Source organism: Microtus pennsylvanicus, chromosome 11, assembly GCF_037038515.1.
Source record: "Microtus pennsylvanicus isolate mMicPen1 chromosome 11, mMicPen1.hap1, whole genome shotgun sequence".
In the NCBI taxonomy this organism is placed as follows: Eukaryota; Metazoa; Chordata; class Mammalia; order Rodentia; family Cricetidae; genus Microtus; species Microtus pennsylvanicus.
The window spans coordinates 89,395,806-89,411,758 of NC_134589.1; the positions used below are offsets into that span (position 1 = coordinate 89,395,806).

At 41.7% G+C, this 15,953-nt stretch overlaps 1 protein-coding gene across 2 annotated transcripts in view; it reads right to left on the minus strand.

Annotated features, from left to right (window-relative positions):
- Positions 1-14,670, minus strand: part of Luc7l (LUC7 like) — a 28,833-nt gene extending 14,163 nt beyond the window's left edge. Inside the window, exons 1-6 of one of the 2 annotated variants that reach the window (XM_075941408.1) lie at positions 14,490-14,655; positions 13,535-13,605; positions 12,481-12,575; positions 8,062-8,160; positions 2,411-2,521; positions 1,125-1,268 (exon numbers count right to left, since the gene is read on the minus strand). In XM_075941408.1, the coding sequence (XP_075797523.1) occupies positions 1,125-1,268; positions 2,411-2,521; positions 8,062-8,157 (351 nt within the window). In that variant the 5' untranslated portion in view covers positions 8,158-8,160; positions 12,481-12,575; positions 13,535-13,605; positions 14,490-14,655. Of the gene's footprint in view, positions 1-1,124; positions 1,269-2,410; positions 2,522-8,061; positions 8,161-12,480; positions 12,576-13,534; positions 13,606-14,489 lie in introns of both variants that reach the window. The other variant, XM_075941407.1, reaches the window with a different exon arrangement.
- Between the last annotated feature and the right edge of the window lie 1,283 nt (positions 14,671-15,953).

Sequence of the window (15,953 nt, forward strand, 5' to 3'; positions counted from 1 at the left end):
TTGAATTCCTCATCCTTTTTTTGGTCTGTATTCTGTGTGTCATCCATGTCCCGTGTCCTGTCCCTACTCCCCAGTGAAGAACTGGGATTATAGGTGTATTTATTATGCCGGAATTATTATACTTTTATTATTATTTTAACTGGGAGGCTCAGGTAGAGGGACTACTTTAAATTACAGACCAGCCGGGCGGTGGTGCGCACGCCTTTAATCCTAGCACTCGGGAGGCAGAGGCAGGCGGATCTCTGTGAGTTCAAGACCAGCCTGGTCTACAAGAGCTAGTTCCAGGACAGGCTCCAAAGCTGCAGAGAAACCCTGTCTCGAAAAACCAAAAAAAAAAAAATTACAGACCAGTCTTGGTGGCACAAGGAGTTCATGGTCAGCCAAGACTATAAAGTCAGACAGCATGTTTAAAAAACAAAAAACAAAAGCTGGGTGGTGATATTGCACACCTTTAATACTAGTACTCAGGAGGCACAGGCAGGACGCTCCCTGTGAGTTCAAGATCAGCCTGGTCTACATAGCTAGTTGTAGAACAGCCAGGGCTACACAGAGAAACCCTGTCTCAAAAAACCCAAAAAGCCAAAAAAAACAAGCAAACAAAAAAAGCTGGGCGCTAATAGTACATGCATTTAATCCCAGCACTCAGGACTCAAGAGTCAGGCGGATCGAGGCCAGCCTGGTCTGCAAAGTGAGTTCCAGGACAGCCAGGCATGTTACCCAGAGAAACCCTATTTTTTTTTGGAGGGGGGGGGATATTGCTGCTATTCCAGAGAACCTGGATTTGGTTCCCAGCACTCACACACGGCAGTTTACAAACATGGGTAATCCAGTTTCAGAGGAATCAATCCCCTCTTTTGCTCTCCAGGGGTACCAGACATTGAACACATGTACAAAGCGCACATATATGTAAGCAAAATACTGACACAGACACACACACACAAATAAATAAATGAATGAATAAATAAATAAATAAATAAATAGACGTTGAGAAATGCATGCCTTTAATCCCAGTACCTGGAAAGGAGAAGCAAGAAAATCTTTAAGGATTTAAAGTTTAAGGACAGTCTGCATACCAAGTTCCAGGATAACCAAGTTCCATGTCTCAAAAATAAGCAACAACCAACCTCTGCTTCTTTTTTCTTTGCACGAACTTTCTCCACTTCCATAAGGATCTTCTGAGATTCATCCACATTTCCTTCAGCTCCTAGCTGCTCTGCTTTAGCAAGGAGTTTTCCTATTTCTTCATTCAACTCATGCACTTTTTCTGCCTAAGGACAGAAAATCAGATAAAAACACCAAACATCAATACCTTGAGTTACAAAGAAAATAAGTATTTCTCTTCTTCTTGCTGTATGCCTATCCTATTCCTCTGAAAATATCCAGACTCAGTAACTTTTGGATGGAAGCTTGGAGTGGGGATGTCAGTTCAAGGTCATCCTAAACCACAAAAGACCACTTCAAAACAAAACTATGACAGCCTTACTATCATTACACCAGATTCTAAGCAAGCCATTTACTCCATTGCATGGTATTTTTGTTTTGCAATGGAGCACATGCCGTTCACTTTAGAACTGACACGTTAGTTGGGTACTGGTGGCGCACACCTTTAATCACAGCAATCAGAAGGCAGAGGCAGGTGGATCTCCGTGAGTTTAAGGCCAGCCTGGTCTATCTACAGAGCTAGTTCCAGGACAAGATAGGCTCCAAAGATACACAGAGAAACACTGCCTCAAAACAAAAGGCCTCCTCCCCGAAAACATGTTGGTTATTTTCTGTGTCTCTTTATGTCCTCTGGGAAGGAGTAGTAAAATTCAAGGTTTAACATACAAACGTAGGCTGCAAGCAAAATAATCTAATTACTAGAACTTCCCAGCACACATGCATCTTTTCTTTTTTTTTTTTTTAGGTTTTTTTCAAGACAGGGTTTCTCTGTGTAGCCTTGGCTGTCCTGAAACTCACTCTGTAGACCAGACTAGCTTCAAACTCATAGAGACCTGCCTCTGCCTCCCAAGTGCTGGGATTAAAAGCATGCGCCACACCGCCACATCTTTTTTTGATTTAAAAAAGTTTTATTTTTCCAAATGTACAACTGATTGAACCTGTTTATGTATCTTTACCAGCAGCTAGGATAAATTGAAGGCATTTTCATATCCATTTCTAGGTTAAGAAGTAATATGCACAGTAAATTAGTACTGGCTCACATCTTGTGATGTATGCCTTTAATCTCAGCATTCAAGAGGCAGGCAAATCTCTGTGAGGTCAAAGAAAAGAAAGGAAAGCAGGCTCCAAATGCCTTGGCCACAGTCCATCTCCACTGGGAACAATCAGTTTAGAAAGCACCATCTACACAGAATTCCCAACTAGTGTGAGGGTGAGACAAAAAGAGAGTTATACCAGTCACTTAATATACCTTTGCAGAAACTTCCGCACTGATCTCTTCCTGAGTTTCTGCCAGCCTCTTCTTGGCAAGCTCAGTTCTCCGATCACACTCTGCAATGAAGGACTCTAAGTGATCCATTGCCTAGTTCGGAGAAAGCAAACAACTATGATCAATACCGCATAGTTTTTTTTGTCATTGTTATGTCTTTTATTTGCGAAGAGAAGTGCTTAAGATTAAACCCAAAACTACAAGTATGCTAGAAAGGAACTCTTCTAAATTACACCTGCAGACCAGTTTCTCCAGATAAAGTCCCACAGATCAGGCTGGCCCAAAACTTGCCATGTACTCTGGGCTGGCTTTGAACTCACAATCTTCTTCCCTTAGCCTCCAAAGTGCTAGATGAGAGGTGTGCACATCACACTTTGCACACTGCATAGTCTTGGCACCTATATATGTAATAGGAACACAAGCTTACGTTTTTTTCTTTGTTTTGAGAGTCATACTATGTAGTCCTTTTGGACTTAAAATACTCCCTATGTATATCAGGCAGACACATGCCCTTAATCCCATCACTCAGGAGGAAGAGATAGGCACATCTCTGGGAGTTCCAGGGTTACATATGAAACCTGGCCTCATAAAAAATAAATAAAAAGAAATTAAATTGCAATTCCTATCTCTGCTATGGCATCTATAGGGACAGCATGAGCTGATACTCTGCTTAAAAATTTATCATAATTAACATAATTAGAGTCATCTTAAACCAAATTGCTATCTCATTTACTTATTTCCAAAATCTGTAGAAAGATCTCCAACTCTCTGTTAAAATTACCAAGAAAATGGACTGAGGGAATTGCTTAGTAAGGTGTTAGTCATGCAAACATAAGGACCTGAGTTCAATCCCTCCAAAATCTACATGTGGCAGTGAGCCTTTATGATTCCAGTATTGGGGAGGTGGGGATAGGTAGGTCTCTTGGGCTTCTCCATCAGCCAGTCTTATCTACTTGGCACATCCTAGGCCACTGACAGAGAAACACTGTCTCAAATAACAGGTGAGGGGCTAGCAAGATAGTTCAGTGGGTAAACATACTAGAGGCCAAACCTGATTAATCTGAATTTACTCTTTTGGAACCTGCATGATGGAAAGAGAAAACCCATTCCCATAATTGTGTGTATATATACATACAAGCAAATAAATATAAAAAAAGGTTAAAATAAAAACAAAAAAAAATTGACAAGTGGGCAGCACCTACAAAAAAACAACCAAGGCTGTCCTCTGGCCTTCACAGGCACACAGCAGGAGGCTGAGGCAGGAAGATTATTATGAGTTGGAGGCCAGTTTGGGGCTATATTGTAGAATAAAGAGAGGCAACCCACACGTAGAGGAGAAATTCAGTGTGAAGGTGGTTCAGTGAATAATAAAGACTTTGTTGAGAAAGCAAGTTAGTATTAAGACTGAATCTGGGGCTGAAGAGATGGCTCAGAGATTAAGAGCACTGGCTACTCTTCCAGAGGTCCTGAGTTCAAGTCCCAACAACCAAGTGGTGGCTCACAACCATCTGTAATGATATGGGATATGGTGCTCTCTTCTGGTGTGCAGGCATACATGCAGACAGAACACTGTATACATAATAAATAAATCTTAAAAAAAAAAAAAAGACTGAATCTGAGTCCTAGAACTCACATAAAAATAGTAAGAGGCCTCACCCTCACTGAGAAACAGATGGGGAAGGGGGGAGGGGAGGGAGGAACTGGGATTAGTATGTAAAAGAAAAAGTAGTAAGAGACAGCCAGGCAGTGTAGCCAACACCTTTAATCCCAGCACTCAAGAGGCAGGCTAGCCAGGTCTACAAAGCAAGTTCCAAGGCAGTCAAGGATACATACACTGTGAAGCTCTACCCCAAAAGAGGAAGGAAGAAGGGAGGGGAGAAAGAAAAGGAGAAAGGGTGTGACCTATGTTTGCTACCACAGTTGCAAACTGTACCTCTGGAAAGATGAAGAGCTGGTCACCTGTCCTTACCCAGAATAACAGCCCCAATACAGGATCCTGAGGTATCCTTAAGCCCACTCAAGTAGTGCTCCCCTACTGTATACTCAGCATTATATATATAGGGAAGATCAATGACTCACTCAAAGCAGTCATGCAGAGCCACACCTTTATCAACTAAAATGCCTCTATTTTAAGCAGATTCTTAGTCCAATGGTAATGTGATAGAGGAAGGTCATTGGTTTATAAAGAAACTGCTTAGCCTGATAGGTTAGAACATAGGTAGGCAGAGTAAACAGAACAGAATGCTGGGAGGAAGAGGAAGTGAGCTCAGACGCCATAGCTCTGCTCTCTGAGGCAGACGCGGTGAAGCTCCGACCCAGGATGGGCGTAGGCTAGAATCTTCCTGGTAAGCGCACCTCGTGGTGCTACACACATTAATAGCAATGGGCCAAGCAGTGTTTATATGAATACAGTTTGTGTGTCCTTATTTTGGAGCATAAGCTAGCCAGGCAACCAGGAGCCGGGCGGCAGAAACACAGCCCGCAGCTCCTTCTACAGAAGTAATGGACTCAAATGTCTAAAAATCTAAAAACGAAATGGTTACACAACAAAACAAGCAACCCAGATCATGGAGTGTCTTCAAACAGGCATGTTCTTTAAAAACTAAGTCTGTTTTGCTGTCCCTTTCTCTCCTTTCAAAGTGTTTCAAGTGTAGATTAGTTACAAAAGGACAAATTTACATAACAGAAAAAGATGAGTCTAAAACTCAAATTCTTTTTTTTTTTTTTGGAGGGTGGTTTTCAAGAAAAAGTTTCTCTATGCAGCCCTGGCTGTCTTGGAACTCACAATGTAAACCAGACTGGCCTCAAACACGAAGATCTATCTGCCTCTCTGTCTCCCAAGTGTTGGGATTAAAGGTATGTGCCACCACCACAGGCAAAAACTCAGATTCTAATCACAATCTACCCTTTACGAGAATGTGTACAGTGGTCCCACATAATGGTACAATGAAACCAACTTCTAAGAGCACCCAGGCATATTCATCCCTGCATGATACCCAAATAACTATGCTCTCTTCCTTCCATGCTCAGAGCCTAGATAGAAACAAGGCCACAGGACAGAGTAAAAACACTTCACCAATGAAGTGTTGCCCAGTATGTGTTAAGGGCAAGTTCAATTCCCAGCACTGTCTTTCTAAAAAAGAGAGAGCAAGAGAGAGCAAAGTTGAGCAGGCATAGTACAACACATTTTTAATTCTAGCATCAAAAAGAGTAACGAAGGTAAGTAGGCTTCTAAAAGAAAAAAGGGGGGTAGGGGGTTGAAGAGATGTCTCAAGCAGTGAAGGGCACCAGCTGCTCTTCCAGAGAACTCAGGTTCTGTTTCCAGTAGCCACATGGCAGTTCTTAACTATCTAACGCCAGTTTTAGGGGGTCTAATGCCCTGTCTGGCTTTCATGGGCACCAGGTATGCATGTGGTCCACAGACATAAATGCAAATGAAATATTTCTACACATTAAAATAAACATTAAAAAAAAATTAAAGAAGCCGGGCGATGGTGGCGCACGCCTTTAATCCCAGCACTCAGGAGGCAGAGGCAGGCGGATCTCTGTGAGTTCGAGACCAGCCTGGTCTACAGAGCTAGTTCCAGGACAGGCTCCAAAGCCACAGAGAAACCCTGTCTCGAAAAACCAAAAAAAAAAAAAAAAAAAATTAAAGAATATACAAAAGTACCAGTAAATTCAAGTAACTTGCTTTACATTTTAGGTTGCTTTGTTTTGGGGTAGAACAGAAAATAGGGTTACACTATGTATCCTGGCTAGCTCTCAACTTTGCTATGCCTGCCTATAACCACAAACCTCTTGCTTTAAACTCTTGAGTGCTGGGAGTATAGATAAAGTCTCATCTTTACTATTCTTACAGAAAAGTATCTACTTAACTTTAGGTAAATGTCTATAATTTTAACACTTCGGAGAGAGAATCAATCCATAGCTACAAAGAAAGTTTGAAATTAGCCTTAGCTAAAAATAAATAAATAAATAAAATAAATAAATAAATAAAAAGAAATTAGCCTTGGCTACATGAACCCCTCAACCCCCAACCCCCCAAAAAGGAGCTTTAAACCTTTTGAAGGCAAGTTGGGCATGCATCCCCTGCCATACCAGTGCTCAGGGGATACTCACATAGTGAGTTCAAGGCCAGCCTGGTCTACCTAGTGAGATCTAGGACAGCCATGGCTACATTGCAAGACCTTGTATCAAATAACAACAATCCAAAATATATATATATATATATATATATATATATATATATATATATATATATATATAAAGAACTTCCATGCAATGTTTGAATAAACCTGTGACATAATTCTAGCAATTTTCTATTAATACAACATCCAACACTCCCCACCCCCCACCCCCGCTCTTGCTCTTTTGCTAGAATTTCTCAAGGACATGCCCCTTTTGGGAACTGCTCTGAAATATGACTAAAAGGAGATCACCCAGGCATGTCTGCAGCAGTAATATTAACCTGATTCTTTGGCTGTCTCCAGAGGACAAGGAAGGTATGTATACTTATAGACAAGCTATGCATTCCTGAATTTACAAATACATGACCACAAAAAAGAACCAAAAGTGCTTTGTGGCACTGGAGAGATGACTCAGTGGTTAAAACCAAAGCTGCTCTTGAATAAGATCCAAGTTTGGGGAATTGTAGAGATGGCTCAGTGGTTAAGAGCACTGGCTGTTCTTCCAGAGGTTCTGAGCTCAATTCCCAGCAACCACATGGTGGCTTACAACCATCTGTAATGAGATCTGATGCCCTCTTCTGAAGACATAATGGTGTAGAGCACTCACATACATAAAATAAATCTTAAAAAAAAGACCCAAGTTTGTCAGGTGACTCACAACCGCAGATAATTTCAACATAAAAGGGATCTGATGTCTCTGGCCTCCACAGGTACCCGAACTCATATACACATACCCACATACATACACATACACAATTTTTTTAAAAAAAATACTTTGTGCCTGTATTGCTCATGTTACTGTAACCAATTTAGGGAGGGGACGGTGGAGCTGGAGGCCCCACATGTGAGAACAGGATTTCTCAGAAAATTAGGAAACAACCTTCCTCAAGACCCAGTAATACCACTTTTGGGTATATATCCAAAGGATGCTCAATCGTGCCACAAGGACATGTGCTCAGCTATGTTCATAGCAGCATTGTTTGTCATAGCCAGAACCTGGAAACAACCTAAATGCCCCTCAACCGAGGAATGGATAAGGAAAATGTGGTACAATTACACAATGGAGTACTACACAGTAGAAAAAATAACGGTATCTTGAGTTCAACTGCCAACACTATACAAATCTATCATGATGGCATATGGCCTTGTAATATCAGCTCTCAGAAAGAGGCTCAGGAGTTCAAGATCTTCCTTTGCTATACATAGCATGTGCTATCAGTATATATTATAATAGACACATAAAAAAAGCAAACAATGAAATGAAATTCAATACAATAAGTTGGGAGTCACACACACATAAGATGGCATCTGCTGTGTTCTAGAACTTAAGATTCTTAACAAGTGCTTATTTAATTACTTTGCTTTATAACTCACAGACATTACACTACTTTCAATAGTAATTGATACTTTGTAGCATGGATAAATAAACATCCAAAAAAATCTTACATCTAATTCAAAAAACAGGTCTCTTTCTTTACTTGCAATTTCATAATCTGCTCGGAGGGCCAAGTCGTGGATTTTGGTACATTCTCCTAAATCCATGCGCTGTGGGAAATCAAAAAAAAAAAAAATTAAAACATTAACACCTATTCATTATAGTAAGCATGAAGTTAATATGATTTAGCATTTCAACTTTCACTGAAGTAAACAATATAGTTTTACAGATAATAAATAAGAAATGGATCAAGTGTAATGGCATATGATAATCTCAACAGTTAAAGAGTTTGAGGGGCAACAGGGTAGTAAGTTAAAGACCAACTTGGACTTACGTAGCCTAGTTTCCAACAAAAGAAATAAAGCCAGGCACACTGACTGACACATTTCTGTAATCGGTGCCCTTGGCAGGAGGGTCAGGAATGTAAAGTTAACTTCACCTTCAGCTACATAGTAAGTCCAAGGTCAGCATGGGCAACGAGATCGTATCACATAAACAAAAAAGAAACGAGATATATCCTAAAAATGCATTTTTTAAATTTATTTTTTAGATTTATTTAGCTGGGCAGTGGTGGCTCATGCCTTTAATCCCAACACTCAGGTGGCAGAGGCAGGAGAATCTCTGAGTTTAAGGCCAGCCTGGTCTATAGAGCGAATTCCAGGACAGCCAAAGCCACACATAGAAAAACCCATTTCGGGGAAAAAAAATTTATTTGTGAGTGTTTTGCCTGGTGCCTTCAGAGGTCAGAAGGCAAATCAGATCTCCTGGAACTGAAATTACACAGTTATAAACCATCATGTGGGTGCTAGAAACTGAACTGGAATCCTCTATAAAAGCAGCAAATGCTCTTAACCACTGAGCCACCTCTCCAGTCCCTGTATTTTTCTTTCCTTCTTTGTTCTTGCTGTGGCAACACCAGACACTCCACTTGGAGCTTGTTTTCTTCTTGGCAAAACTGGTCTTTGGGCAAAAAACTGCCCCTGCCTCGACCACTGACAAAATGCACGATGTCCAGACTAGACAAGCAGGATACAAGCAAAAAGATTGCCAGACCTTGTCAAGAAAGGGTAAGATAGTTTTTCAAATTTTCCTGCCTCTGCAAAAAGTCTGTCAGATACTCAAGGCCTTAGTCAAAGTTGGATGTCCCACGGTACAAATGAGACTTTGGGTGATTGCCCAGGTAGCTGGTTGTCTCTGTCATTTCCTGCACCTTTTGCGAGTTGCTTAATTGTACTTCCTGCGTACTCAAGTAATATTATTTCCCTTCTCAAGTCTTCGATGAGATTGAAGGCTAGATAGTCATAGTTACTTTCCTCTCATGACTTAGCCATTTTTAATATAAGACTTTGACTCTTTAAGATAGGATAACTATTGAAACATTTAACATGTGTTTCCCTGTTTGATGTTGTGGGTGCTGGTTGTAATTCTAATTTTTATGTATACTTTTGCCTCTTCTTTTCCCTGGATGATACCTGATATTTGTTCCTTTATATATAGTTTTGTATTAGACAAAAGTGGGCAGTGCTGTGGGAACTCCTTCAGCCAATAGGCTTTAAGATACTGACCCACTTTGGATATGGTCTCATAAATGCAGACAAAAAAGCATGTGCAGGACTCTGTTAGCTGGGGGATTCGGTTCCAGTTCCCAGTGCAGGCAGAGGACTGCAGATCGGTACCCTTACTTTGAGTTTATCCCCAAATAAATAAACCTTTGTTATATCCCATTCCGGGCTATTGTGTAACTGTTTTGTAAGCCAACATTTTCTTTTTTTTTTTTTTTTTTTATTTTTTTGGTTTTTGAGGCTTTATCCCTGTAAGTGGTGTGCTGTCAATAAGACTAGTCACAATGTATTATGTATTCTAATCACATGTAAAACAATCATACTGCAGTTTGTAATGTTTATGTTAATCCTGAGTACAGGACTGTGCAGATATCTCCTGCTCTGGCTGTCTAAACAGCAACAGAAAATTTTTGTCCTAAAACTTATGGCATTAAATCAAAGCGCAAGTTAACAAAATCACAAGGAGAGGTAGGAAGATCAGGAGTTCAGGGCCAGATTCTACTGCATTGTGATTCTGAGGTGAGCATATGACCCTGACTCATACACAAAAAGTGGGTAGGGTTGGCAGGAGAGATGGCTCCATTGGTAAGAATGCTTGCTGCTCAAACATGAATGTTCAGAACCCAGCACCCATTTAATTATCCAGGCATGATTACACATATCTGTAACCACAGCACTGTTTTACTGATTGCTAACCCAGTCAAAACTCCATAAACTCTGGGTACAATGAGCTTTAGACTAAGTAAAACTCTGTGCCAGGTGGTGGTGAGGTACACTATAATCCCAGAACACAGGAGCACAGGAGGCAGCAAAAGCAGGCAGATCTGTGAGTTGGAGGATAGCCTGTCTACAGAACAAGTCCCAGAACAGCCAGGGCTACACAGAGAAACCTTGTTTCAAAACAAAACAAAACAAAACCAAAAAAAGAAAAAGAAAGTCTCAAGGGACTAGGAGACCAGAGATAAGATGGTAAAACTATCCTCCAGCATCTGATTGAGTGCATAAATATAACTACACAAAATTTTTAAATCCATGATTCACTGTGAAATGTTTTCTTGCGCACAAATATTCATACAATGAGTGGTTGATTTTTACTTTCTTCATAATAGCTATGAAGCCTTAAACTGGTCCTTTGTAAAACACTTTCACTCTAAGTAGCTGAAATATAACAGATGATTTTCTTCAGTTTATAGTCTGACATTTAACTTAATTTTAAATGAAAGCACATCCTACAAAACTAGCATTTATCTGTACTGCTCAGAGACTATAGTAATTGGGCAGTATAGATTTCTTCAAAGAGCTACAAAAATATGGGCTGGAGAGATGGCTCAGAGGTTAAGAGCACTGACTACTCTTCCAGAGGTCCTGAGTTCAATTCCCAGCAACCACATCGTGGCTCATAACCATCTGTAATGAGATCTGGTGTGCCCTCTTCTGGCATGCAAGCATACATAGAAGGAATGTTGTATACATAATAAAAATAAATCAAAAAAATAATTTAAAAACTTACAAAAAATGCAATCAATATGATCTCATTGATTTTTATTCTATTTTAGGGACTGAAAAGATGTCTCAGCAGGAAAAGCCACTTGACAGTCTGAGTTCATTCGTGGAAACAATCATTCCTGTAGGAGCTGGAAAGATGGCTCAGAGGTTAAGAGAACTAGCTGCTCTTATTTTAAAGGTCCTGAATTCAATTCCCAGCAACCACATGTTGGCTCACAACCATCTGTAATATGATCCGGTGCCCTCTTCTAGCATGAAGGCATACATAATTAAGTAAAATAAAATCTTCAAAAGAGCTGGGCAGTGGTGGCGCATGCCTGTTATCCCAGCACTTGGAAGGTAGAAGCAGGTGGACCTCAGTAGGTTCAAGGCAAGCCTGGTCTATAAAGCATGTTCCAGGGGGCTAGAGAGATGGCTCAGCAGTTAATAGCATTGCCTGCTCTTCCAAAGGTCCTGAGTTCAATTCCCAGCAACCACATGGTGGCTCACAACCACATGTAATGAGCTCTGGTGCCCTCTTCTGGCCTGCAGGCATACACACAGACAGAATATTGTATACATAATAAATAAATAAATATTTAAAAAAAGATGGACACCAATTCTCCTGTGATTTATTTACATTTTTATTTATTTTATTTTTATGTATAAGGATGGATAGTTTGGCTGCATGTATGTCTGTATACCATGTACATGCCTGCTGCCCAAAAAGACCCTGGAACTGAAGTTAAGACAGCTGTGAGCTACTGTATGGGTCCTAGAAATTGAGCCTGGGTCCTCTAGAAAGACAATCAGTGAGTGCTCTTAACCACTGAGCCATCTCTCCAGCCCTGTAACTCATTTAAAAAAAAAGATTTATTTATTTATTATGTATACAACATTCCTTCCATGTATGCTTGCATGCCAGAAGAGGGCACCAGAGCAGTCAATGCTTTTAGTCTCTGAGCCAGCTCTCCAGCCCCCTCTTTATACACAGAATAAAGTGGGGGTTTCAGCAATTCTAATCCTAAAAGTTGTTTTCTTAAACATTAATTTTTAAGGTTTATTTTGATTATTTTAAAATTATGTATGTGCCTGTGTAGGGGTTATGTGCACATGAATGTAGCTGCCCCACATTTAGAAGTGGCTGTCAGTCAGATCCTCTGGAAATGGAGTTACAGATGCTAATAAGCCACCATGTGAGTACTGGGAATCAAACACTGGTCGTCCACAAGAGCAACAAATGCTCTTAACTACTGAGCTACCTCACTAGCTCCTATTATGTAATTTTAAAAAATAAAACATTACTCTTGGGTTAAAGAAAAATATTACATCTACTGTCCCACCCCACCCTGAGTAATCCATAAGGTTCTGGAATGCACCTACCGTCCCAGCAAGGATGTCATGGGGGCAGCAATCCAAAAGGTGACTCTTGCAGACACGGTCATCTGTAAACTTGACCCTCTGTCTGGTTTCATCTCCTGAAATTCATTTGTGGTTTTAAATAAAGTAGTATCTCACTAACTACACAAGGCTATCTGGCAAAACAATACACTCAGATGATTTGCAGACTAATATTTCTGTATTCCCCCATCACACACACTAAGAAACTGATCTAAAGATACTGACAATTGGAATGGAATGCAGATTTTTTTCAAGCTAAGTATTTTATGAAGACGCACACTTAATCACATCTAACTCCATCATTAAGTCAAGGAGTCAGAAATAAGAGTGAGTATCAAAAGGAATCAGCCCAAATCAGTGTGGGCATGAGAACTAAGAAGCAGGTAATCTACCACATATGACTTAGAGCTGGCAATTCCCACCAAACAAAGCTATTTATTAATCTTTTTGTTGCAGTCAAACAGGCAGTGTTTTATTATAGAAAACTGCCAAGAGGAAGGAGGAAGTTTTCAAGCTCTATCACTGACTCTTAAATATCTCTAGACCTTTTCTTGTTATGCCCCTTTCATCCCCACCCTTACAAAGGGAAGTTGGCACCTGGGAGTCACTTTTAACAAGACAATACCAAAGAAAGCAAAAAGGAATCAGGTTAGTCAATACACACTGTGAACTCCAACACATACTGTACCCATCTGCATTCTTCAAGAACTCAGCTGCAGAATTTTATGCCCGCTGTTGAAAAGTTTTAAAGGAAAAGTTTTCTTGCCCACACCTGCAGTAAGGAAGTCAGGGGGAATGATACATAAAAGTAAAGGCAAAGTGGTATGTGACAAATTTTAAGGCTAATCTGTGTAGAGGACACAGTGCTGTGTAATAGTCAAGGAGGAATATATTTCAGGATTTGCAAGCATCCAGGATTAATGTAGTGTCTTTTTACTGAAAATGTTTTCTTTCTAAACTACACTTTTAAAGTTACTTGTGGAAAAAAAGCAAACACTTTTTTGTTATAACAGCTTAGAAATTGGTTGTGACTCACGGCTCGATGAACATGAGGCTTTTCTGCAACTCCCTTGCAGATTGATGTAGGCAGGCAAAGATACACTGAACCTTTATAAATAAAATAGAGGGGCCACAATTGTTCAGTTTGTATGAAATAAAAATATGGGAAGCAATTCAAAAGCAACTCAACATACAAAGAAAGCTAAAAGCACTTATTGACCTATGAAATAAGGTGCAAAGAATCTGCACAGCCCTGCGAAATGTGCCAGTGTGAAATTACAACTTCATTACTTTAGTAAAAATGAAAACACCAACCACAGCAGGGATCTAGCTTTGCTGGGATGCAACTGCTTTCTCCTGAGACACCACCGTGATCTTGCACGCCTCCCTACACACCTACCTAAAGAATGCCAAGAGCTGACTAAAACCAGGGCTAGTCTGGAAGGCTGGGGAGTGAGGGGTGGGAAGACTAGGAAAGTGCACGGAGGAACCCACGTTAGAAATGCTCATTTACGGCTCCCCTTGTGACCGTATGGAGCAGGAACGCCCGGGGTTTTCGAAACCCGTCCAGCTCCTCGGGGGTCGCCTCTCCTCCGAGGAGTATCAGAGGAATTCTGCCACACGGCAGCCAGCGCCCGGGAGCCGCGCTGGTTCCAGCCCTCCGCCGACGCTCCAGTACGCCGGGCGGCGCCGAACCGCGGTGCCGACCAAGAGGAATTCGCATGACGGAAAATGGGAGGGGGACAGAGCCCCACCGTCGGATCGGACTCTCAGAAAGGAGGCCGCCCGGACGAGAAGGACACGGCGGCCGCAGCAGCCTCGCAAGCCAAGCGGATCAGACAAAGGCCCAGCGCCTGGGGTCGGCGAGTAGGGGGGAAAAAGGAATGGCGCCCCGCGCAGGCGCACAATGTCACGGCCCTCGCCTCAGGATGCCAGGCGGCCTCGCCTTACTCCCGCCCCCGCCCAGAGCCTGGACGGCCGCTCAGACTCACCGTCCCGAGCCGTGCCCATGAGCTGGTCCAGCAGGGCCCGCATCTGCGCTTGGGCGGACATGGTGGCCAGTGGGGACGGCCGCGAAGCTTCTCACAACTCAACGGCAGCAGCGGGAACAGCGGCAGCGAAAGATGGTCCAGTCGGCCTGAAGCCCGCTCGGCGCTTTCCCGCCGCGGGGAATGCTGGGAGGAAGTTCGTCAACGATGTTGGAGGGCCTGCCGGGAAATGTAGTTCGAAAAAACCAGAGTCGCTAGGTGGGGCGGCCACAAATTGTCCTAAAGGCTAAATTAAAACTCCAACCCTGATCCCTAAAACATCAAATTCTGTTGTCTGTCTGTCTTTCTTTCTTTCTTTTTTTCTTCCTTCCTTCCTTCCTTCCTTCCTTTCCCTTTTTGGTTTTTAGACACAGGGTTTCTCTTTGGATCCATAAAGTTTAAGCTAAAGATTTCTTTTGAGACAAGAATGAAAAGACCACCCACCCTAGGATGGTAGACAAATTTGTGACAATGCTGCTTACCCTATATAAACTGTAAAATTTTCCAGCATGAAACTAGACTTTTTGCCGGGCGGTGGTGGCGCACGCCTTTAATCCCAGCACTCGGGAGGCAGAGGCAGGCGGATCTCTGTGAGTTCGAGACCAGCCTGGTCTACAGAGCTAGTTCCAGGATAGGCTCCAAAGCCACAGAGAAACCCTGTCTCGAAAAAACAAAAAAAAACAAAAAAAAAAAAAAACGAAACTAGACTTTTTTCTTTTTTTTTTTTGGTTTTTCGAGACAGGGTTTCTCTGTGGTTTTGGAGCCTGTCCTGGAACTAGCTCTTGTAGACCAGGCTGGTCTCGAACTCACAGAGATCCACCTGCCTCTGCCTCCCAAGTGCTGGGATTAAAGGCGTGTGCCACCACCGCCTGGCTGAGACTAGACCTTTTTGAGGAACTAGCCCATATATGTATTAAAGAGTTCTCTCTTTCTCTGAATATTTATGTGGTAGGAGTTTCCACTTCACAAAGACTCGCAATAGTACAGTATTTATATTATTATATATTCCAATTCCCATGGAACTGGAGTTTAAATGTTTGTGAGCTTCCATCTGGGTACTGGAGACTAAATCCGAATCCTGTGCAGGAACAGCAAGTTCTCTTAACCCCTGAGCCATTTCTCCAGTCTACATCTCCCTTGTTAATGATTTCCGTTGGCTCTGCTCACTTGCTTTTGAGAGGGATGACACAAATGGCTCTATTCCGATACTGTTGTTTCCTCTCTCGTCTCTCAACGAACTTTTTTTTTTCCTCCAAAGGCATGGCTGATTAACCAGTCTTTGCTCTGGTCCATCACTCATAACACCCCAGTCTGATCTTACACTAGGTGATAGATGATGTGAATTCAAGTTTCCAGAAAAGCCCACACCTATGCTAACGATTCTACAAGGCCAATTTACTGGTTATGGCTGTATGAAAGGAAAAAGGG